The 26,121-nt window shown below is 33.6% G+C and overlaps 2 protein-coding genes and 1 pseudogene across 2 annotated transcripts; 1 reads left to right on the forward strand and 2 right to left on the reverse strand.

Moving 5' to 3' along the window:
• Nucleotides 1-1,724: 1,724 nt before the first annotated feature.
• On the reverse strand, nt 1,725-4,944 carry LOC105788981 (probable CoA ligase CCL7). Its single transcript, XM_012616149.2, has 6 exons — nt 3,779-4,944; nt 3,281-3,470; nt 2,593-2,738; nt 2,314-2,381; nt 2,096-2,198; nt 1,725-1,990 (listed from the first exon to the last, which is right to left on the reverse strand). Exons 1-6 carry the CDS (start codon nt 4,793-4,795, stop codon nt 1,877-1,879), a joined length of 1,638 nt encoding a protein of 545 aa, XP_012471603.2. The 5' UTR covers nt 4,796-4,944; the 3' UTR covers nt 1,725-1,876.
• Nucleotides 4,945-8,455: 3,511 nt separating this feature from the next.
• On the reverse strand, nt 8,456-11,841 carry LOC128039253 (probable CoA ligase CCL7; annotated as a pseudogene).
• Nucleotides 11,842-21,222: 9,381 nt separating this feature from the next.
• On the forward strand, nt 21,223-21,756 carry LOC105789716 (uncharacterized). The gene has a single exon (XM_012617079.2). The coding sequence runs from the start codon at nt 21,223-21,225 to the stop codon at nt 21,754-21,756; it is 534 nt and encodes a 177-aa protein (XP_012472533.2).
• The last annotated feature ends 4,365 nt before the right edge of the window (nt 21,757-26,121 follow it).

The raw sequence follows: 26,121 nt of genomic DNA on the forward strand, positions 1-26,121 counted from the left end.
ACTAATGAAGCTTTGAAGAGGTTCCATTAGAATTTACAACATTTCTATTTTCTAGAGCTTCTTAAAATAAGGGTGATCTTAGATTAAGATGAACTTTTTAAAATCCTTCTATATTCTCTCTATTAAATTTAATATGAAATTAAATCGAATCTTTAAATGGAATAGAATTAAAAGCTTTACTTAACAGACATTAAACTCAACCAAGTATACATGGTGATATACATCACTGATTTCCTAAGCTTTTTAATGGGTATTTCTTCCTCCATCTATCCCTTTCTTTGTCTTCTTATAAAATATTGTGGTCCTCCATCTTCTTATAAAATATTATATGTTGATTATAATTATTTGTCAGTCTTTGTATTTATAGAACCTCATGATCACAAACCTCCAAAAGGGCTTGAGATGTTAGTATTTTTCATCTTAATTTGGTCTTTAACCCTAACTATCTGAATAAATAGTTTAGTATCCCTTTGCAATTTATTATAAAAATATAGTATGTTTAAAATTTATTTAAAAAATATATGATGAGTTTTTGATTATTTAAAAAAAATATAATAGTTTTATTCTTTCTAAATTATTTTATCATGTCAGATGATGGGTTTATTGTACGTGTGACATATATCACGCTTCATAATCTTTTTAGAAAAAAATTAGATTTGATTGTCGCATGTTCGTTTATGGTGAAACTACCATGACAAGTGACAATTTCACTTGAAGTTCACACATGAAAATCCAAGCAAATATTATTATTTTTAAAATTTAAATTGTAACATGTATCTCATACATAACAAATCCGTCATTTGAAAAAGATTGGCTATACACATGCATATATATGAAGCCTGGTTTTTACCCATATGTGCAGAAGTGCCCCCAAGCCTATTTCTTGTTAAGCTTCTTCATTAAAATTTTCAGCTGTTGTTTCCTTTCTGGTTCTCAATCAACTTTACTGCATTACAGAGGTTGTCAGTTTTACAAGATAATGCATAGCTAATAATCTTTTTACTTGAGAGATGTGGCTATCTGTTGTAGCATGCTTTTGAGTTGAGTTCATTGTTTTGAAGTATGTTATGTGTTACTGCGAAAGGTAAGCAGCTATACATTGTCATGGTATAGGATCTTCAGAGGTTATAATATATGTTTCTTCCATTGCTCAAGGAAGGACATTTAAAGAAAATATATGTTTGTAAACAACAAGGATGGCTACAACTCGTATTGCATAAATGGGTTTTTTGAGAGTGTTTTGTTTTGGGAATAACTTTCTTTCATTAGTATTTACTGTCTCATTAACTCTCGGGTTTTTCAGTTGCCCTAAATCTTTATATTGCCTCTTCTTTTCTTGTTGCTATGATAAATAAGGTTCAGATATTGCCTATGATCTGCAATAATATTCAATGTTCCAAGCAATTCAATGAACTAATATTAGGGTCCCATTTGAGCTTATCAATGTGGTGATGGGGTCTTTTGACACTCCATGAGATCCTGTAGGTTTAATCCAATCTCTTAACCTCACCACTTTAGCTTCCCTTACAGTGAAGGAGTCTCCGGACATTTGCGAAGTCCGTGCCTTCCGTCTGGTCGTCCTTGGACAGGTCTTATAATCATATAGCGACCGTTTAGTTTACTTTGAAATTGCAGTAATCTGCACCAAGTGTCTCAGCAATGATGTTCATCTTCCATATACATACATAAAATGCACAAAACAATGGTTTACAACACAAATGATGTTTTCGAGGAACTGAAACATTTATTGACCCAATAATCTGTTGTTCGTTGTAATTTTACCCCAATAATATAGTTACAAATTTAGACAAAGACAGCTTTAACTTAACCGCTAGTTTGTATTCATGCTATGTGCCTAAAACAGAATTATAGAATTTCACATTTTGGATCTTACTTTGGCTATAAGTTCTCTCCTCAGGATTTTCCCTGATACCGACTTTGGGACACTGCTTACGAATGTGACCTTCCTTAACCTTTTGAAAGGTGCCACCTGCAAAGGTGAAAAACAGCTTCGGTTTTATAAGGTCTTCCTATTTCATTGGAAGGGAAAAAGACTTCACTTAAAAATGGCTATCGATTTATTTGGATATCGTACCTGCTTAGCAATAAACTTTAGAACATCTTCTTCGGTTAACGAACTGTTGGGTGAGCGAACAACGTATGCAACTGGGACCTCACCAGCTTCATCATCAGGATATCTGTAGTGTGGTGAAATATGTGTTAACTCCCAATGATATCTTTACAAGGAAGAACTCAGGTATTTTCCCAGCTTTAGATTATGCAAACAGTTAACAATTTTTGGGTATAACTTACGGGATAGTGACAGCATCCACTATTTCAGGGTGAGATACAAGTAGACCTTCAAGCTCTGCTGGTGCAATCTGGTGAGTTATTTATGAAGCAAATCAAAGGCTTTAGTTTAGAAGGAAACACATTAAATCATGCACATATAACTTTGGGGTCACCACAAAGACTTACACATATAGATAGTTAAACCAGAACACTACAGCATAGGAACTGTCTATGCAACTATAACTCTTACGTGAAAATGAGCATTCAACGTAGAACCAATTGGCAATTGAAATAAGTTACCTGGAAACCTTTGTACTTGATCAACTCCTTAATTCTGTCAACAACATAGAGATAACCGTTCTCGTTGAAGTATCCAAGATCTCCAGTATGCACCCAACCCTTTTCATCTATTGTCTGTTTAGTTGCCTCAGGATTGTTGAAGTATCCTGAAAATAGTAATTGGAAATTGCAGTGTCAGTGAAAATAGCAGAAGTTATAATAGAAGTAGAAGACAATAAAAATATATTCCATTCATACAAATACAGGTATAGGTAGATTACTATGTATTGACTAACCAATGACTGTTCATGATCCTGTAATTGAATCAATGTTCCAAACTAGAGGAATGTTATGGTAAAACTTCATTTGAATGATGTGGTAGAAAGCAACATGCGAGTTGGAGGGCATGATTGGCTGTGGATGACGAAGCCCACCACTTTCCTTTAACCATTTAACTCTTGTGCCTAGCTTATTTAACTGTTAGCATAATACATGCACCTTTACTATAGCCCAAAACAAACTCTTAACAGACCACAAATAAGGGTTATTAAGAATTTTACTGATCTACATATGAGATGCAAAGCTAGAAGTTATTGTTATCATATCAAAGAGTCTGAATGATTAGCATATACAAATAACTGGATGTTGTTTATACCAAAAGATCGATCTTCTTTTATTTCCACAGGAAAGAAGAAGCAAGTAACGTTACCTTGCATCATATTAGGCCCTCGAACCCATATTTCCCCTAATTGTTTTGGAGGAAGAGGCTTTGGGTTCTCTGTACTGACTATCTGAGCTTCAATACCTGGAGCAAGCAGTCCAGCTGAGCCAGTATGTCGGACACCAAATGCGAGATTCTCCATTGAGATAATTGCACAGGTTTCAGTCATTCCATAGCCCTGAAACCAACGAAAGCTTCATTAGGAGAAGGCAGGTTCTCTACTTCCAAGTTATTCCAAAAATCCAAAGAATCATGAACTTGGAACAACTTCCAAGCAAATACAATTACAAATCCTACTTCATATATGCTAACAGGCTAGTCACCATTCATTGGTTCCCATTAGAACGTTGCCCAAGATATCAATTTGGATTGAAAGCAACAGTGACTAACACAATATGGATATTTAACTGAACATTTTTATGCATGCAAAGGACCATATCAGCTTGCAGATTTGAAATGCTTTCCCCATTAAGACAACTAAATTACCTGCATAACAACTGCTTGAGGGAACTTCTTTGCACACTCCTCCATCAACTCTTTTCCCAAAGGTGCAGCCCCAGAACCAATTTGCTTCAATGAGGAAAGATCAAACTTGTCAACCACATTCTGCTTAGCCATAGCAAGCACAATAGGAGGCACAACCCACAAATGGGTGGCTCTGTACTTCTCCACATTCCTCAAAAACATCTCAAAATCGAACTTCGCCATTGACACCAAAGCATTTCCCATCTGCACCTGCGCGTACACCATGACAGCCAATCCGAACACATGAAACATAGGCAAGATGCACAAGTAAACCCGGTGGATATCCCCTGCAAGTTCTTGATCCTTTGTCACCATCAAAGATGATGCAATGAAATTCCCATGTGTCAGAACAACACCTTTACTGAGTCCCGTCGTCCCCGAAGAGTAAAGCAGCACTGCTGTATCGGTCTGCTTAACGGAAACCGAGGGAAACTCTGTTACGTTACCCGCTATATCAAGAAGATCATGAAAAGAAAGGATTTTTGGGGTGTTTTTTACATTAAATCCTCGTTGGTTCCGTTTAGAACCAAGGGAGATCAAAGGGATGTTGAAATCCTTAACTTTGTCGAACAATTCAGGGACGGTGACAACAAGCTTGGGATTGGAATCTTTGAGTTGTTTCGAGAGTTCGTTAGCAGTGTAATTGGGGTTGGCAGTTGTAGCAATGGCACCGATGGCTGTTATGGCAAAGAAACAAAGAGGGAATTGGACTGAATTGGGAGCAAAGATCAATACTCGGTCGCTTTTGTTGATACCCAGTTTTAGAAATCCATGGGAGAGCTTGATGACAGTGGATTTCAACTGAGAGAAAGTGAGGGTTTCCCCAGAATCTGCATCGATGAGCGCTGGTTTGTAAGGGTAACAAGACACGTTCCTGAACAGAAACGAAACCATTGAAAGATTTGGTTCCTTGGGAAAATCTATCGGTGGCCTTAAAGACCTGTAAATCCCATCTCTTCCATACCCAGATTTCTCCATCAAAACCTGATCTTTGAGCTTTGATCCTTTCGTGATTGTTTTAGATAATGAAAAGCTGGAAGCTTGGAATGGATTAATAACAAAACAGAGTAAGGACTAACAATGTATGGAAGATCATTTGGTTGAAGAAGCAGCGGTACGTGGGGACAAGTTGACGAGAAACAACACTAATGATAAATGACCAATGTAGGATACGTGGACAAAATTAGGCAATAATTTCATGTTTTTCAACCTACGGAAAATCATGTGGATATTTTCAGAGCTTGATTTCGTTATGCATCTGACTCAAATAAGGATCAAAAGGCTGGATTTATTAATACTTTTGAGTATACTATATATTTTTTCCCCTTCTTTTACAACCTTTTTCATGCTAAAAGTTTGGAAGAAAAGAAAATGATGATTGGTAACTTTATTGAAAAAGTCCAATATTGTCTAATATGGAGTTCGAGTTAAATTAATTATATTTTACTTTTTTATTTAAAAAATATATATTAGATTAAAAATAAATTTATTTTTTGTTAAATTTTTTATTACTTTTATTATTAAAAACGAGTCCTCAGCATGAAGTACGCATAACACGCTATCTGTCACTATCGATTATTTTATGAGATATATTAGTTTTAATAATATAAATGAATAACTTTTGACAAAAATAATTAATTCTCTCTTTAATTTAACCAATAAAATTTAATTTCTCATATTTTAAATAAAAAATAATTTAACTAACTCACTTTTACCCCAAAATCTCCTTTCTTAACATTTAAACTTTGAAGTAGTTGACAAAAATTAATAAATAAAAAAACAAAAGTCAATAGCTTAAGAGTCAATTTTGCATTGCTCTTACTGTGTATATTCAAAAGTTACATTTGGGTAAAATAATATATTTGAAAGATATTATAAAAAATACAGTTGGTATTTAGTATTGTATCTAATTTATATAATATATAAAATAATATAATATAAAATATTATAAACTTAAAAATAAATCAAGTCAAATATTGAATGTTTAAGACCGAATTTGATCTATATTTTAAATAAATTTAATATTTTTATTTAAATTTATTTTTAAACTTAATATTTTTTCGAATAGACATTTGAATAATTTACTCATGAGCAAGTGTAGTAGACTTGAGCAAAAATTGGATGTAATTTTGTCTTCAACTAAGAAAAAGGGGCAACCTTAGACATAGTTTAAATCGTTACAATCCTCGACCAAGGGAAGTCCCTGTTCATCATCGAGCACAAGTCTAACATAAACTTACCACGACACTGTACTTTATATAAAAAATTTACGAGAATTCTACTGTGTGTTTCTAGTCATTCAAAATTATTTCGGCATAACTTAAGAAAATTTTGATATGATTTTTGTTTTCGAGCGCACAGCAAAATTGACACTTGTTTAACTTCTACAAAGAAAATCGGATGCAAAGCTCCAAATCACAGAAAAGAGAAGCCAAGCCGCAAATTATAAGCAGAGCGAAGAAGAAGTAAAATGATGCTTTGAATGAAGAAATTGTAGGAAAGTATTTGTGTCCCCAGACCAGACGAAAAGAGTAAAGTGCCGCTGGTTGGGTGGATGAAATAATGAATAAGGGTGTTCAGGTATTTTCACTTCTAGACTCTATAAGCCAATGCTTTTGCTGTCGGCAAGGGCTGCGGTGCCCAATATATTTGCTCTGCCCGTTGATGAGTAGCCTTATGTTTAGAATCTTAGCTCGGAATTTAGGAATCTTTGAATAAAGATATTAAGTTTAAAAAATGAGTTTGGATAAAAAATAAGTTCATTTAAAATATGAATCGATTTCGGAGTTGAATATTCAAGATTCAAGCTTGGTCCGACTCGACTTATTTTAAATTTATAATATTTATATTATGTTATTTTTATATATTATGAAACTTATAACACATTTAAAAATAAACTTATAGTAAATGTATAATATTATTCTAATGTAAACATTGAAATAATGTTAAGATGACTATATAAAAATTTTAATAAATAAATAAATAATGTATAAAATTATTAAATATTAAAATAAAATAAAATAAATATATTTTTTAAAAATTAAAAATAATATCGATGAACCTAAAATGAGCTTGGATTAATCTTATGCAAATATGAGCAGTTTTGAGTAAAGTTTTATACCTAAATTTTAAGTCGGGCCAAACTTGAACAAATATAAAATATATTAATATCATGTTTAAATTCAACTCAAATCCAATTTTACTAACAGGAGTTGAAACACCCAAAAGCTGAGTGCACCGCATGCCTCTGCCCTATCAAGTAAATAAATCAGCTTTTCCATACACAATATAAAGAGGTAAGGCGACAAAAGATCTTTCTAACGCTTATTTGTTCTATTCATATATGTAGAATTAATCGCTTTATACATTTAAAGAATTTAGTCTCGAGTATTTCATATCGTTTTTATTATTTTTCCACAATTATTAGATTTCATGTTTAAATTTAGTTTTTACTTTGTTTTTATGCTTTTTAGAAAAAAGTTGATAAGTATATACCATTAGAGATCTAATATTTGAGTAGAGCTTATTTCAAACATCTAGTTAATACAAGAATGAGAAGAAGAGATTGAACTGGAGTTAAAGTCACGACACCATTAACTAAAGAGTTGGACTTCACCAAATCACATGATTAACTGCCTTTGAAGTCGCGACACTAACACTCGTGCTCACAAAATTAGGCCAATAATGTTGTAATACCAACCATAACCCCGGATAATGAAGAATTGAGCTGGATTGAGAGCAATGCCACAACACCAGATGCTGTGGTTGCGACACTGAGAGGTCAATGACACCAAAGGTTGAAACTATTGAGGATGTCGCAACATCAATATGTGGGTGTCGTGATACAGACTTTGACTAAGTCAAAATTTTGAAGACCATATTTTAGTCCATCAAAACTTAACCCAGCTTGCAATGGAGCACACAATTGTCATTGCAAGGTTAAGTTAAAAAACGAGTATAAATACTATTTGTAAGTGTTTTTATGGTGGAGAAAAAGTAGGATAGAAGTTAAACAATTTTTATTCTCTTTGAGGTTTTTATTTTTCTTCTCTTCTCTTTTTTTTTTATTTTACTTTAGAATAGATTTTAATTTTGGTTGTTTCATTTCTTTTTTTCTTTTTTGAAGACTTTGCAAAAGAGAAATGATCAAACTCCTACATTTCATTGGATTTTCATCAATTGAGTGGTCATTTTTTCAAATCCTTTGCTTTTATATATAGCACACCATGCATTTGATGAAATGCCTATTATGTCATTGAGTTTGATTATATGCTAAATTGGTTGTCGGGTTAATTGATTAGTTATTTGGCAAACTAGGTTGATGATTATTCTTGATTAATTTGTTGTTTTTTTACATGGGAATGCTTAATAGAATTGATGCCTCTTGTAGAAAATCTAGATAAATGAAATCACGAGAAGAGTTTATCATTGATAGGTAAATATATTCCTACCAAATAGTGAGACCTTGTAGGTTTAATCCAATCTCTTAACCTCACCACTTTAGCTTCCCTTATCAGTAAAGGAAGCTCTGGACATTTGCGAAGTCCGTGCCTCCCGTCTGGTCGTCCTTGGGCAGATCTTATAATCATATAGCGACCGTTTAGTTTACTTTGAAATTGCAGTAATCTGCACCAAGTGTCTCAGCAATGATATTCATCTTCCATATACATACATAAAATGCACAAAACAATGGTTTACAACACGAATGATGTTTTCGAGGAACTGAAACATTTATTGACCCAATAATCTGTTGTTCGTTGTAATTTTACCCCAATAATATAGTTACAAATTTAGACAAAGACAGCTTTAACTTAACCGCTAGTTTGTATTCATGCTATGTGCCTAAAACAGAATTATAGAATTTCACATTTTGGATCTTACTTTGGCTATAAGTTCTCTCCTCAGGATTTTCCCTGATACCGACTTTGGGACACTGCTTACGAATGTGACCTTCCTTAACCTTTTGAAAGGTGCCACCTGCAAAGGTGAAAAACAGCTTCGGTTTTATAAGGTCTTCCTATTTCATTGGAAGGGAAAAAGACTTCACTTAAAAATGGCTATCGATTTATTTGGATATCGTACCTGCTTAGCAATAAACTTTAGAACATCTTCTTCGTTAACGAACTGTTGGGTGAGCGAACAACGTATGCAACTGGGACCTCACCAGCTTCATCATCAGGATATCTGTAGTGTGGTGAAATATGTGTTAACTCCCAATGATATCTTTACAAGGAAGAACTCAGGTATTTTCCCAGCTTTAGATTATGCAAACAGTTAACAATTTTTGGGTATAACTTACGGGATAGTGACAGCATCCACTATTTCAGGGTGAGATACAAGTAGACCTTCAAGCTCTGCTGGTGCAATCTGGTGAGTTATTTATGAAGCAAATCAAAGGCTTTAGTTTAGAAGGAAACACATTAAATCATGCACATATAACTTTGGGGTCACCACAAAGACTTACACATATAGATAGTTAAACCAGAACACTACAGCATAGGAACTGTCTATGCAACTATAACTCTTACGTGAAAATGAGCATTCAACGTAGAACCAATTGGCAATTGAAATAAGTTACCTGGAAACCTTTGTACTTGATCAACTCCTTAATTCTGTCAACAACATAGAGATAACCGTTCTCGTTGAAGTATCCAAGATCTCCAGTATGCACCCAACCCTTTTCATCTATTGTCTGTTTAGTTGCCTCAGGATTGTTGAAGTATCCTGAAAATAGTAATTGGAAATTGCAGTGTCAGTGAAAATAGCAGAAGTTATAATAGAAGTAGAAGACAATAAAAATATATTCCATTCATACAAATACAGGTATAGGTAGATTACTATGTATTGACTAACCAATGACTGTTCATGATCCTGTAATTGAATCAATGTTCCAAACTAGAGGAATGTTATGGTAAAACTTCATTTGAATGATGTGGTAGAAAGCAACATGCGAGTTGGAGGGCATGATTGGCTGTGGATGACGAAGCCCACCACTTTCCTTTAACCATTTAACTCTTGTGCCTAGCTTATTTAACTGTTAGCATAATACATGCACCTTTACTATAGCCCAAAACAAACTCTTAACAGACCACAAATAAGGGTTATTAAGAATTTTACTGATCTACATATGAGATGCAAAGCTAGAAGTTATTGTTATCATATCAAAGAGTCTGAATGATTAGCATATACAAATAACTGGATGTTGTTTATACCAAAAGATCGATCTTCTTTTATTTCCACAGGAAAGAAGAAGCAAGTAACGTTACCTTGCATCATATTAGGCCCTCGAACCCATATTTCCCCTAATTGTTTTGGAGGAAGAGGCTTTGGGTTCTCTGTACTGACTATCTGAGCTTCAATACCTGGAGCAAGCAGTCCAGCTGAGCCAGTATGTCGGACACCAAATGCGAGATTCTCCATTGAGATAATTGCACAGGTTTCAGTCATTCCATAGCCCTGAAACCAACGAAAGCTTCATTAGGAGAAGGCAGGTTCTCTACTTCCAAGTTATTCCAAAATCCAAAGAATCATGAACTTGGAACAACTTCCAAGCAAATACAATTACAAATCCTACTTCATATATGCTAACAGGCTAGTCACCATTCATTGGTTCCCATTAGAACGTTGCCCAAGATATCAATTTGGATTGAAAGCAACAGTGACTAACACAATATGGATATTTAACTGAACATTTTATGCATGCAAAGGACCATATCAGCTTGCAGATTTGAAATGCTTTCCCCATTAAGACAACTAAATTACCTGCATAACAACTGCTTGAGGGAACTTCTTTGCACACTCCTCCATCAACTCTTTTCCCAAAGGTGCAGCCCCAGAACCAATTTGCTTCAATGAGGAAAGATCAAACTTGTCAACCACATTCTGCTTAGCCATAGCAAGCACAATAGGAGGCACAACCCACAAATGGGTGGCTCTGTACTTCTCCACATTCCTCAAAAACATCTCAAAATCGAACTTCGCCATTGACACCAAAGCATTTCCCATCTGCACCTGCGCGTACACCATGACAGCCAATCCGAACACATGAAACATAGGCAAGATGCACAAGTAAACCCGGTGGATATCCCCTGCAAGTTCTTGATCCTTTGTCACCATCAAAGATGATGCAATGAAATTCCCATGTGTCAGAACAACACCTTTACTGAGTCCCGTCGTCCCCGAAGAGTAAAGCAGCACTGCTGTATCGGTCTGCTTAACGGAAACCGAGGGAAACTCTGTTACGTTACCCGCTATATCAAGAAGATCATGAAAAGAAAGGATTTTTGGGGTGTTTTTTACATTAAATCCTCGTTGGTTCCGTTTAGAACCAAGGGAGATCAAAGGGATGTTGAAATCCTTAACTTTGTCGAACAATTCAGGGACGGTGACAACAAGCTTGGGATTGGAATCTTTGAGTTGTTTCGAGAGTTCGTTAGCAGTGTAATTGGGGTTGGCAGTTGTAGCAATGGCACCGATGGCTGTTATGGCAAAGAAACAAAGAGGAATTGGACTGAATTGGGAGCAAAGATCAATACTCGGTCGCTTTTGTTGATACCCAGTTTTAGAAATCCATGGGAGAGCTTGATGACAGTGGATTTCAACTGAGAGAAAGTGAGGGTTTCCCCAGAATCTGCATCGATGAGCGCTGGTTTGTAAGGGTAACAAGACACGTTCCTGAACAGAAACGAAACCATTGAAAGATTTGGTTCCTTGGGAAAATCTATCGGTGGCCTTAAAGACCTGTAATCCCATCTCTTCCATACCCAGATTTCTCCATCAAAACCTGATCTTTGAGCTTTGATCCTTTCGTGATTGTTTTAGATAATGAAAAGCTGGAAGCTTGGAATGGATTAATAACAAAACAGAGTAAGGACTAACAATGTATGGAAGATTATTTGGTTGAAGAAGCAACGGCACGTGGGGATAAGTTGAAGAGAAACGACACTAATGACAAATGACCGAGGCAATAGTTTCGTGTTTTTCAACCTGCAGACAATCATGTGGATATCTTCAGAGGTCGACTTCGTTATGCATCCGACTCAAATGAGGCTCAAAAGGCTGGATTTCCCCTCTTTTTTTTTTTTTCTTTTTACCTTTTTCATGCTATAAGTTTGGAATAAAAAGAAAAAAAAATATTCGGTAACTATAATATCTCAAAAGTTATTACAGTAAAAAAGTAAAATATTGTGTTTGATATAATAAAATAAGGGAATAAAGTGACAAAATCTGTTTGGGAAGTATATTATGATATATTAATTTAAGAAATGATTAAATCGCAAAAGTGAGAAAAGTTTTGTGGCTCAAAAGTAAATACATAAAATTTGAGGGTAAAAGTGTAAATATGAAAAGTTGAAGGTGTAACACCCCTTACCCGTATTCGACACCGAAATAGGGTACGAGGCATTATCAGAGTTTACTAATTAATTTTCAGACATTTCATTTTTATCTAACATTCATATTTATAACCAATCAAAACCAAAACATTAATGAGCTAACGTTAACCAAATTAACTTATACACGCCATTATAACCAGAATCAAATCATCTAAAATTACCGATAGAACCGATGGATAATATAATATATCTCCAATAAGCTTCCGATAATCATCTCAAAGCGTCTAATAACTATACATATTACCAATAATAATTCGGTTCAATATAAAACACACATATATAATATTCATTACCAAATAGCATTCATTTCAATTGAAATTAAACAAAATATAGTTCATACGAACTTACCGAAGCTAAATTAGAAATACCAAAATTTAGGAACATTTTGGAAATTTTCTATTTTCTCAATTTCCACCCAATCTTGATCTAAATTGATATTTTATTCAATTTACTACTTTAAATAATAAAACAATTCATTTTATACAATTTGGTCACTTTTTGATATTTTTACAAATTTACCCTTAAATTTTCACCTTTGTTCAATTTAGTCCTTGAAACATATAAATTGGTCATTTTTAATAAAGAAAACTCATGTTAGTTGAATAATCATATATTTTCCTCCTCCTCCTCTCCATTCCACATCCTTAATGTATATAACATGCTTATAGGTAACATTATCTATAATTTCACCATTACTTATATATTCATTCAAAGTTGTCCACTTGAGTCATAGTCACTAAATTAGTTATATATTGAACTACAGAACTCCAAATTAAGATCCGTTAATTTTCTCTGAAACTAGACTCACATATATTCTTACCATAAAATTTTTAGAATTTTTCGTTTAGCCAATAAGTACAGTTTATTCTTTAAAGCCATCCCTGTTCTGCTGTCTGACACTTCCGACCTTTTTTCACTAAAAATTAATTATCTCCTCGTACAGAATTCTAATGATGTTACCGTTTATTTCTATTGAAAATATACTCATTAATTATTTAAAAATATAAATTTAAACCTCTAATTATTTTTCTCCATTTTTTGATGATTTTCCAAAGTCAGTACAGGGGAACCCGAAATCATTCTGACCTTATCTCACAAAACCTATTATAGCTCATAATTTAAAATTACATTGCTTACACCGTTTCTTCTATGAGAAACTAGACTCAATAATATTTAATTTCATATTTTTTTCATCCTCTAATTCAATTTATACGATTTTTGGTAGATTTTCAAAGTCAGACTACTGCTGCTGTCTCAAAACTGTTTTAGTGTAAAATGTTGATAACTAAATTTATAACACTTTCCTTCCCTTTTTCTTTAATATTTTACATCACTTTCTCTTATTTCCCTTTTCTAACATAACAAGAATATATAACCTTATATAATGAAACTCTACTTTAACATTAATTTCCTACTTTTCCATAATATCAAACTCAAAAGTATATAAAAATCTTGATGTTCTTACCTTATGCCATTGCTTTCAATCTTTAACTTGATTTTCTCCCTCCTCCAGCTTCTATTTCTTGAATCTAACTTGATATTCTAACTCCCCATAGTCTCCTTGTTATCTTTCTCTCTTGATGGATATGGAAATTCTTTTGATTTCTAAGTGAAAATGATAAATTTTTTGTAAAAGGACCAAATTGTAAAGAAAAGAAAGTTTCTCTCTTTCTTTTCTCTTCATACGTGAGTTGCATGGGGAAGAAGATGATGGGTTGGTTCCCTTTTCATCTTTCTTTCCACAAATATATATACTAAATAAATTAATAATAAAATAATAAAATATCATTTAAAAATCAAATTAAAATATTAATAAACTAATATTTATTTAATTAATTAATCTAAAATATCACCAATATCATCATTGCCTTCTAGATTTTCTCTCTTCTAATTGACCATTTTGCCCTTTATGTTCTTTTAAAATTCCATCATTGAGTCATCACTTAATTTGGTAAAATTACAATTTAGTCCCTCATAATTCCTTCATCTATTCAATTTGGTCCCAATTCATCCATCTTCCTTAGTTTCTAGATTATTCCACCCTTAAAATATTTACACTATTGGTCCTTCAACTTTTTATATTTACACTTAAACCCCTCAAACTTTAAGTATTTATTCTTGGGTAACAAAACTTTTCTCACTTTTGTAATTTAATCATTTCTTGGATTAATATGTCATAATATACTTTCCAATGTTGACATAACTCAATTACCCTTTTTATCACTTTATTTCCTTATTTTACCATATTAGTATTTTCATGCAATCTTCCTATCATAATGCAACCCATGTCATAATTTTAAAATAAATTTTCCTTGTCGGATTTGTGGTCCCGAAAACACTGTTCCATCTAGCCCCAAAATCAGGCTGTTACAGAAGGACCAATAGTACAAATATTTTTAAGGGTGGAAGGATCTAGAAACTAAGGAGAATAGATGAGTTAGGACCAAATTGAATAAGTAGAAAAAGTATGAGGGGTTAAATCATAATTTTACTAAAATGAGTGATGAGTCAAAGAGTAATTTTGAAGGATAATAAGGGGAAAATGGTCATTTAAGTGAGGAAGATAATTTTGAAGAGTAATAATGTTGGTGATATTTTAAATTAATTAATTAATTAAATATTAGTTTATTAATATTTGATTTGACATTTATTTATATTTTATATTTTGTTAATTTTTATTTAGTATATAAGGAAAGAAAGATGAAGAATTCTCTTCATCTTTTATGTTCTCAACGTGAGAAGAAGAAGAAAGAAAGAAAATTTTCTTTTCTTTACAATTTGGTCATTTCATAAAAAATTCACTATTTTTACCTAGAAATCAAAAGAAATTCCATAGCTACCAAGAGAGAAAGATAATAAGGGGACTATGGGGAGCTTTAATATCAAGTTAGATTCGAGAAATAGAAGCTGGAGGAGAGAGAAAGTTAAGTTAAAGTTTGGTTTCAATAGAATAAGGTATGGATGTTAAGATTTTATGTTATTATTAAGCTTAATAGTGATAAAAAGCATAAAATGGGCTGTATTAAATGCCATGAATATTTAGCTAGCATGAGTTTGCATTAAAAATGGTTAATTTGCATGTTTTAGACTCAGGGACTAAATTGAATAAAAGTAAAATTTGAAGGGTAATTTTGTAAAATGTCAAAATGACCAAATTGTATGAAATAAAATTTTTATTGTCTAAATGAATATGTTGTATGAAATTATTAGTTTATATCAAGTGCATTTAGAGCTTTAATTTTGTTGTATGATGACTATATAAAGTGATTTTGTTAAATATTGATTTTAGGATTAAATTGTGAAAAGGTTAAAAATATTAGGGTTTGGTATTAATTTTTTATTAAGGGTTGTATGATAGCCTAGAATATTTGGATAAATTATTAATTGAGAAAAATTAGTTGATTTGATAGATTAACTAGTTAAGGGACTAAATTGCAAAAGTTATAAAAATTGGGGTAATTATGTAAATTCAAAAGTTGAAGGGTATAAATTGTGAAATTAATTGGAACTGAAATATATGCTAATGAATGAGTAATTTTATATTTTAGATCAAGATCCATGAGATACTGTGAAAAGGAAAAAAAAGCGAAATAGTCCATGAACTCCTGCAATTATTACAATTCAATTTAGGTAAGTTCGTATGAACTGTATTCTGTATAATTTTGATTAAAGTGAATATTAATTGGTGATTGGTAATATATATGTGTTCTGTTGTTGGAATTGAATTATTGTTGGAAAAATATTATTGAAATTAATACTCAATTTGGATTGAATGCGGGATTTGAGTACATTCGTGATTTGGCGAATTGACGGCATTGGAGGAAAATGACGGCAAATTACCCAAGTAAACCGAGGTTCAGTATTTGTTGCGAACTCTCGTGTTTTACTTTTCGTTCAGCTCTTTTAAGCTTTTATTTAACTCATATGAGTTTCCGTTTAGCTCTTTTGATTCCTATTTAACCAATATGGGTTTCTGTTCAGCTTTTACGAGCTTCTGTTCAACCCTTATGGGTTTCTGGGTTTCTGTTCAGCTCTTACGAGCTTCTGTTCAACTCTTATGGGTTTCCGTTCAGCTCTTACGAGCTTCTGTTCAACCCTTATGGGTTTCCGTTCAGCTCTTACGAGCTTCTGTTCAACCCTTATAGGTTTCTATTTAGCTCTCATGAGCTTCTGTTCAGCTTTCGAGCTTCTGTTAACGATGTACTCAAATCCGTAAGTTATTCTTCGAAAGGTAAAATATCGGGAGCTGTCTTGAATGATATATGTATATGAAGAAATGGTAAGAGAATGATATGTATATATATCAATATCTTGATATGTTGATACATGGAAATTATGTAAGTTTAGACAAGTAATAAACTCAAGTGTAACGTGTTGAGATAGTCAGGTTATCGATGTTGAAATTATATGAAATATGTTAAGTACGGTAACAAGTGTTGTTGTTTGATGCTTAGGCAAGTGCCAAGCTATTGGTTGAATGGTATGTTTAATTGTAAGATGCATTGAAATGGTAAGTGCTCAAATGAAAATATGCTTGTGTTCATGAAAGAGTGGTAAGTTTAAAGTTATGTAATTTCTTATGAAATGACTTATTATATGATTAATTTGAAAAATGCTATGTTTAAATGCATTAGCTAGTGGCTATGGTTGAATGATATGTTTATGACTGGCGTGTTATGCGTATGGAATGAGTGTAGAAAGTAAAAATGCAAATGAAAATAAAGAAATTCGGAAGAGTTAAAGGTTGTTTAAAATCCTACTATGCTAGGGATAATATGTACAAGTGATGTTGTGGATTTATTTACCTTGTGAGTTGATGAATATAGCCACGTGAGTACTGTGGTATCAATATTAGATTATTCTTGATATTTATAAATTTCATATTTGAAATGAATGGATATGATTAAAGTTTATACGAGCTTACTAAGAATTTATTGCTTACGTATTTGTTTTTCTTTACTTTTTAAATTATCGGAAGCTCGATTGGGTTGAAAGCTTGTCGGAGTTATATCACACTATCCACGGTACTTTCGAATGTTTTGATTTTGGTTATAATGGCATGTATAGGTAACTTGTTCAATGTTGGCCTATATGTAAATTGTTGAGATTAGACACTTATTTTGGCTTGTTTTGGATGCCTAATTATGACTTGTTGATATGTATAAAGTTGATTGTAGGTTGACACAAAATTGAGTGGGAAATATGACTTGTAAAATGACCTATTTTTGTCCACACGGGTAGAGACACGGGCGTGTGTCTCAACCGTGTGTCCTATGTATCTTAAATTTGCATAAAACAGAATGCTCACACGGCTTAGCACACGGGTGTGTGGCTTGGCTGTGTGACTCAAGTCAGTATGCTCAAATTGTTCACACGGCTTGACCACACGGGCGTGTGTCTCCTGCACCTTAGAAAGTTTTTTTTGATGTTTTCTGAAAAAAATTTTGACTTCCCGATTTAGTCCCAACTTATTTCCAATGTGTATTTTGAGCATCGAGAGCTCACCTAAGGGACAATATTATTGTTTTTGCTTGGTTTCTGATATGAATGCTAAATTAAATACTTGAAAAAGTCCAACATTGTCTCCCTTGTCATCAAAGCCGTAAAAGTACTATAGAGTTGGATCTATTAGTACTAAAATTATATTTTATTTTTTATTTAAAAAAATATCTATATTTTATTTTTAGTTCAAATAGTAAATTAATTTTTTTGTTAAATAATTAAATAATTAATATCATTATTAAGAACTAGTCTTATACATCAGTATGTAGGCTCATCTTTAGAGGTTGTTTGAGAGTACAGTCGCCGAGGGCCCAAGACTAGAAGGGACCCAAAAAAATTATTTTTTCAAATTTTAATATGGGAAAGAGATTTTTCATACTAAAATAAATTAATTAAATGACTAGAGCTTTCAATTTTTCGCCATAAATGCTTTATCTCCTAGGGCCCCAAATTTTTTTTAATTTTTATTGTATTACATTTTATATTTTTTATAAAAAAATGGCTCAATTTATTGTTTCGTATAGAGCCCCAAAAATATCAAGACTGAGCCTGTCAGCATGAGGTACACGTGACACGTTACGTGTCATTGTCTGGTTATTTCGTCAGTCACATTAATTTTTAATAATACAAATTGATGAATTTTTTAACAAAAAGACTTATTCTCTAATTTAACGCATAAAATTAAATTTACTCAATTTTTAAATAAAATAAAATATAATTTACTCTAAATACGATTACCTCCGTATATTTTTACACCTAAAACTCGTTTCTTCACATTAAACTTTAAAATAGTCAGCAAAAACAAACGGAAGGAATAAGAAAAAAAGTCAAAAGTTGAATAGTCAGTTTCACATTGCTCTTGCGGTGTATTCAAAAGTTACATTTGGAAAAATAATTATTTGAAAAGTATTATAGAAAATTACAATTGATTAATATTAATATTTATCAATCGCTGTCAAATTGAATATCCATATTATACATGATATTAAAAATAAAAATTCAAAAATACCAAGTGTTATTAATTTGATAATAATAATTATTAAATTAATTAATTTAAATAATATTTATAAATTACATATTAAATATTAGTAATATTATAACAATTATTATTATTATTATTTAGGTCATTTGTTAGCAACGTGGATGTTGATAAATATGCCAAACACTAACAATAATTTCATAACAAGAAATTAATACGTTTCTTTTTTGTGTTTGTGAGAATAAAGACGAAAACACAAACATTTTGCTTTAGATTCAACGACGAGGCTATCTTTGAATAAATTTGTAGTTATTAAACTCTAAACCCTAAAATTCTAAAAAAATTTGCTTTTATTTCTCAATTTTGTTTGATTATATGCTAAATTAGTTGTTGGTTGATTGATTAATTATTTGTCAGATTAGGTTGATGATTATTTTTATTAATTGGTTGTTTTTTATATCAAAATGTTTAATACATTAAAATTGATACATTTAGTGAGAAATCTAGATAAATGAGATCGAGAAGAGAGTTGGTCCTTGATAATTCGATATAATTGTACCAGATGGTGAAATCGAGAGAATTTAGTTGGAAATTCCGAATTAAGATGAGACCGAGAGGATAACTTTATTGATAATTTAGATTTAGTTTCAATATATTTTCATATTTGGTTTGCACTAATAATTTTTGACTCGATTACATTAGTAATTGCTTAGCTCGTAGTTAACTTGATAAATATATTTATCAATTGAAAAATTCATTGGGTTCAATCCTTTGAATACTTTCGTATTTTGTTGTAAAAAAATTTATATTACAACTCGGCACTATAAACTTATAGTTAAAGTCGTTTTTCATATTGTTAAATATTTTCATTGTTTTCTACGCACGCAACACAACGATCAAACCTAAATGTAGAGAAATTCGACCCACCTCTTGGCCATTCAGAGAGATTTAATAATTAATTGTAGTGACATAGATCATGATCTAGTTCACCCACAACATAAAAAAAAACTCATTTTCCGCATTGTAAACCCAAGAAAATTCCAATCAATATGGTCATACTATTTACTAACATCAAACTCCTGAGCTATCTCACCCACCTTACCCCAACCTTTATTCTTCATGTAGTGGATAAGCTCAAAAGCGATTGAAATGTTATTCATGATCAGACGTACCAGAGCAAACTAAATTACATAGGAGAAATGATGGAAGGCAGAAATTCTTAAGGCGATTAGCAAGAACTTCAGCCACTATCTTGTAGAGAAAGTTACATAGCACAATGGGCCTCAAATCTTTTAAGCTATTAGGTTTATCCTTTTTGGGAATCAAAATAATCAAAGTTTCATTAAGAAAATCATGAAAAAGACCGTTATTTAATCATGAACAACATTGATCGATAACATTAGTACCCAAAATAGACCAACACCTTTAAAAGAATCCCAGATTCATTCCATCATGTCTTGGAGTTTTATTGGGTTCATGCTCATAATCGCATCAGAAAATTCCTCGATACAGAATGGGGCAACAAGAGACTCATTCTGGCTACAAAGAATGTAAGTAAGAAGATTAAAGAAAACAGTGAAACGAAGTGGAAGAATGTGTGAATAGATTAGGAAAGTACCTCTTAATTATATCGCACATCTCATTGGAATTAGTTCACATCCTCTATCATCATCGTGAAGCATACGAATATGATTGTCTCTCTTCCATTTAGAAGCTTGGGCATGAAAGAACTAAGAGTTAGCTTCTCCATGTTTCATCCAAAGGATTTTTGACGACCTCTTCTTGAGCATAAAGCACATTTAATTCCAAACGTAGGTTCACCAAATCAAGTGCATTAGGATGCTGTATTCGGGTAGCCTCGATTTGATTTTTCAAATTATCGATGCATGACTTATAGTTGTTACTTCAATTGCTTTTCCATTCCATGAGTCGTTCACCACAAAACTGTAACTTGGACATAACATCATTAGAAGGCATTCATACTAGCTTGAGTTTATAACGTCCCCAAAAACTCTTCGTTAAACTACATATTTTCAAAATGAAATTTACGAGCATGGTGGACCGGCATCTATTTACTTGTAACAAGCTTTTATCGGGTTACGACCTTGTTAAGATAATATGTTTAAGATTGCTGCCATTTAAATTTTTTCTGTTACTAAGTTTGAATAATTCTCCTTAACTTTAGGAGATTAGATTCTTGATTTGTTTGTTATTTTGTTATCAATTTTTTAGCAGTTTTTTAGAACCTCTTTTTTCTATTTTTAGTCTTGAATTTTCTGTATTTAAATCGTTGAGGTGCAAATCAATTAATATTCCAATCTTCAATTATTTTTTCTACTTAAAAACTTCCTGTCTCTTCTTTCTGCTTCAAATCTCTCGATCAACCATCAAAGTTCGAGTTCTAAACACCAACAAATTGGTATCGAAGCTGTTTTCTTGAGGGATCTGTGAGGTTATTTGCGTGTTAAGATGGAAGGAGGATCCAATTTTTTAGTTGTTGCACCACCAGTCTTCGATGGAGACAATTACGGATGTGGGCGATTCGCATGGAGACTTACACGGAGGCTTTGGATCTTTGGGAACCTGTAGAAGAGGATTACGAGGTCCCACCACTTCCAGCAAATCCTACTGTGGCACAGATTAAAGCACAAAAGGAAAAGAAGACAAGGAAATCAAAGGCAAAAGCTTGCTTATTTGCAGCTGTGTCTCAAATGATTTTCACACGAATAATGTCTCTGAAATCAGCAAATGAAATCTGGGATTACCTCAAGGCTGAATATGAAGGAGATGAGAGGATTTGTGGAATGAAAGTCCTAAATCTAATCAGAGATTTCGAGTTGCTAAAGATGAAGGAGTCCGAGTCAGTGAAAGAATATTCTGACAGACTTCTCAGCATTGCCAACAAGGTGAGATTGCTTGGTTCTGAGTTGAACGACTCTAGAATCATGGAAAAGCTACTGGTCACTGTTCCAGAGAAGTTTGAAGCCACCATTACTACTCTGGAGAACACCAAGGACCTGTCAAAGATCTCTCTTGCAGAACTCTTGAATGCTTTACAAGCATAAGAGCAAAGAAGATCCATGAGGCAAGAGGGAGTGATAGAAGGTGCCTTACCTGTCAAGCATCAAGACAACAACAGGTATAAAAAGAAGAAAAAATTTAAGAACCAGTCGATGAGTGGAGAAAATTCATCAGGCAATTATCAGAAGAGCAAAAGAGGAGGTGTCAAGAAATCCTACCCACATTGTCACCATTGTGAGAAGAAAGGTCATCCACCATTCAAATGTTGGAAAAGACCTGACGCCAAATGCTCCAAATGCAATCAACTTGGACACGAAGCAGTGATTTGTAAGGTCAAAGGCTAGGTGCAAGAAGTAGATGCACAGGTAGCTGATCAAGAAGAAGAAGATCCATTGTTCGTGGTTACTTGTTTCTCAGCCAGGGAATCAAGTGAGAGCTGGTTAATTGATAGTGGGTGCACAAATCACATGACGTATGACAAGGAGCTCTTCGAGGAATTGAGAAACACTGAAGTCCAAAGAGTGAGGATTGGAAATGGTGAGTACTTGGAAGTCAAGGGAAAAGGCACAATAGCTATTACAAGCTATGAAGGTACAAAATTCATTTCAGATGTTTTGTTTGTACCTAAAATTGATCAAAATCTTTTAAGTGTTGGCCAGTTGCTGGATAAAGGCTATAAAGTGCTATTTGAAAATAAGCAGTGCTTGATCAGAGATGCTAATGGCAGAGACTTGTTCAATGTCAAAATGAAGGGAAAAAGTTTTGCTCTTAATCCAATGAAAAAGGAGCAAATGGCTTTTAAATCCAGAGTTAGTACTACTGAGACTTGGCACAAGAGACTTGGGCACTTTTACCATCGATGATTGCTTCAAATGCAGTCGAAGAAGTTGGTGGAAGGACTTACAGACATTGATGATGATCTACCTTATTGTCGAGCTTGCAAATTTGGGAAACAACATAGACAACCCTTTCCTAAACAAGCTTGGAGAGCATCGAAAAAGTTACAGCTTGTTCATACTGATCTTTGTGGTCCTTAGAGAACGCCTTCACTAAATGGTAACCTTTATTACTTAGCCTTTATCGATGATCTAACAAGAATGTGTTGGATTTTTTTGTTGAAGTAAAAATCAGAAGTTGCTGGTGTGTTCTGGAAATTCAAAGCTAAAGTTAAGAATGAAAGTGGATGATGATTCAGATTTTAAGATCTGATAATGGCAAGGAGTACACTTCAGAAACTTTTAATAGGTTTTGTGAAGAGGTTGGAATTGAGCATCAGTTGACGGCGCCATACACTCCACAACAAAATAGAGTCAGTGAAAGGAGGAACAGATTCATAATGGAGATAACTCGATGTATGCTTCATGAGAAGAGTCTTCCAAAAAGTTTTTGGGGAGAAGCTGCAAACACTGCTGTGTTCTTGCAAAATCAGATTTCAACAAAAGCTGTGAAGGATCAGACTCCATTTGAAGCTTGGTATGGTTACAAACCTTCTTTAAAGTTTCTTAGAGTGTTTGGCTGTCTGTGTTTCACTTACATTCCACAGGTCAAGCATGATAAGCTTGACAAAAAGCGCGGTCGGCATTTTGTTGGGTATAGCTCTGTATCTAAAGCTTACAGAGTCTTTCAACCACACACTGGACGTGTTATTGTGAGCAGAGATGTTTATTTTGTTGAAAATGAGCAATGGAATTGGGAAGACTCGATCAAGACGAACCAAAGGTCTAGTACACCAAATCGTTCTACAATTGGCAGCACGTTAGAAGAGCTTGAAGATGAAGGGCAAGATGTTTTGGCTGATGATGCGCCTGTCAGAGGTACAAGGCTGCTCTCCGACATTTACCAAAGATGTAACATGGCTATTTGTGAGCCTGCAGGGTATTATGATGTAAAAAACAGTCAACATTGGATGGCTGCAATGAATGAGGAGATTTCAATGATCGAGAAAAACAAAACTTGGGAATTGGTTGATCGACTTCTAGACAGAAAGATAATTGGAGTAAGATGGGTGTTCAGAACGGAACTAAATCCCGATGGTTCAGTTAACAAATTCAAAGCAAGACTTGTTGTGAAGGGATATGCACAAGTCTTTGGAGCCGATTATTTAGAAACATTTGCACCTGTTGCCAGGCTTGACATTGTAAGGTTGCTGTTTGCTCTTGCTGCACAAAAGAACTGTCTAGAGGTCAAGCATGATAAGCTTGACAAAAAGGCAGAAGCTGGCATTTTTGTTGGGTATAGCACTGTATCTAAAGCTTACAGAGTCTTTCAACCACACACTGGACGTGTTATTGTGAGCAGAGATGTTTATTTTGTTGAAAATGAGCAATGGAATTGGGAAGACTCGATCAAGACGAACCAAAGGTCTAGTACACCAAATCGTTCTACAATTGGCAGCACGTTAGAAGAGCTTAAAGATGAAGGGCAAGATGTTTTGGCTGATGATGCGCCTGTCAGAGGTACAAGGGTGCTCTCCGACATTTACCAAAGATGTAACATGGCTATTTGTGAGCCTGCAGGGTATTATGATGCAAAAAACAGTCAACATTGGATGGCTGCAATGAATGAGGAGATTTCGATGACCGAGAAAAACAAAACTTGGGAATTGGTTAATCGACCTCTAGACAGAAAGATAATTGGAGTAAGATGGGTGTTCAGAACGGAACTAAATCCCGATGGTTCAGTTAACAAATTCAAAGCAAGACTTGTTGTGAAGGGATATGCACAAGTCTTTGGAGTCGATTATTTAGAAACATTTGCACCTGTTGCCAGGCTTGACATTGTAAGGTTACTGTTTGCTCTTGCTGCACAAAAGATCTGGAAAGTTTTTTAGTTAGATGTTAAATCTGCATTCCTAAATGGAGTTTTGCAAGAAGAAATATTTGTTGAGCAACCTGAAGGTTTTGTAAGCAGAGGCAATGAAGACAAAGTTTACTTGCTGAATAAGGCTTTGTATGGCCTAAAACAGGCTCCACGAGCATGGTATAGTAGAATTGATGATCATTTGATGGGACTTGGCTTTCAGAAAAGTCAATCTGAGCTCACACTGTATGTCAAGCATGAAGGTACAAACACTTTAGTCATTTCTCTTTATGTAGATGACTTATTGATTACAGGGAGCAATATTGATCAAGTTAATCAGTTCAAATTGGAAATGCAAAAGGTCTTTGAAATGACAGACCTTGGTCTGATGTCTTATTTCCTTGGCATTGAGATCAAACAAAGCCAAGATGAAGTGTTCATCTGTCAAAGAAAGTATGCAAAGGAGATACTTAGAAAATTTCATATGGAAGATTGCAAAGCAATGAGTACTCCTATGAATCAAAAAGAGAAGCTAATAAAAAAAGATGGTTCTGCCAAAGTCATTGAAGCTGAGTTCAGGAGTTTGGTAGGTTGTCTAATGTACTTAACAACAACCAGACCCGACATCTTGAATGCTGTAAGTATTCTCTCCAGATTCATGCATTGTCCCAATGAGACTCACATGAGAGCTGCAAAAAGAGTTATCAGATACATCAAGGGGACCTGGAATTATGGAGTAAAGTTTTTAAAGCACAGGGAATTGAAGTTGATTGGTTTCTCTGACAGTGATTGGGGTGGCTCAACTGATGATATGAAGAGTACCTCTGGTTATTGTTTTTGCCTTGGATCAAGCATGTTCTCTTGGAGCTCGAAGAAGCAAGAAACTGTAGCTCAATCCACTGCTGAGGCAGAATTTGTGGCTGCAACAATTAACCAAGCTCTCTGGTTAAGGAAGATTCTTGTTGATCTAAACATGGAGCAGAAGCAAAGCACAAAGATTCTAGTTGATAACCAGGCTGCCATTGCAATCTCTAACAATCCAGTCTTTCATGGGAAGACTAAGCATTTCAACATCAAGTTATTTTTTGTTCGAGAAGTTCAAAAGAGTGGTGATGTGTCTCTTTGTTACTGCGAATCTGAAGATCAAATTGCAGATATCTTCACCAAACCACTGCCACTTAGCAAGTTTGAAAGCTTCAGGAAGAAACTTGGAGTTTGCAGCATCTAAATAAGGAGGAGTGTTAAGATAATATGTTTAAGATTGCTGCCATTTAAATTTTTTCTGTTACTAAGTTTGAATAATTCTCCTTGACTTTAGGAGATTAGATTCTTGACTTGTTTGTTATTTTGTTATCAGTTTTTTAGCAATTTTTTAGAACCTCTTTTTTCTATTTTTAATCTTGAATTTTCTGTATTTAAACCGTTGAGGTGTAAATCAATTAATATTCCAGTCTTCAATTATTTTTTCTACTTAAAAACTTCTCGTCTCTTCTTTATGCTTCAAATCTCTCGATCAACCATCAAAGTTCGAGTTCTAAACACCAACAGACCTGAAATGGCGCTAACCATACAACTTATCAAATAGAAAAAGATGAAGCCATTCAAAGTTA

Source organism: Gossypium raimondii, chromosome 2 (genome assembly GCF_025698545.1).
Source record: "Gossypium raimondii isolate GPD5lz chromosome 2, ASM2569854v1, whole genome shotgun sequence".
Taxonomy (NCBI): Eukaryota; Viridiplantae; Streptophyta; class Magnoliopsida; order Malvales; family Malvaceae; genus Gossypium; species Gossypium raimondii.

Coding starts and splice junctions, on each gene's coding strand:
- LOC105788981 (XM_012616149.2), bottom strand. CDS start 4,795: ATGGAGAAATCTGGGTATGGAAGAGATGGGATTTACAGGTCTTTAAGG. Junction 2,739..3,280: donor AGGGCCTAATATGATGCAAG/GTAACGTTACTT, acceptor TACTATTTTCAG/GATACTTCAACAATCCTGAG. Junction 2,382..2,592: donor TCAAGTACAAAGGTTTCCAG/GTAACTTATTTC, acceptor ATAACTCACCAG/ATTGCACCAGCAGAGCTTGA.
- LOC105789716 (XM_012617079.2), top strand. CDS start 21,223: ATGTGGGCGATTCGCATGGAGACTTACACGGAGGCTTTGGATCTTTGG.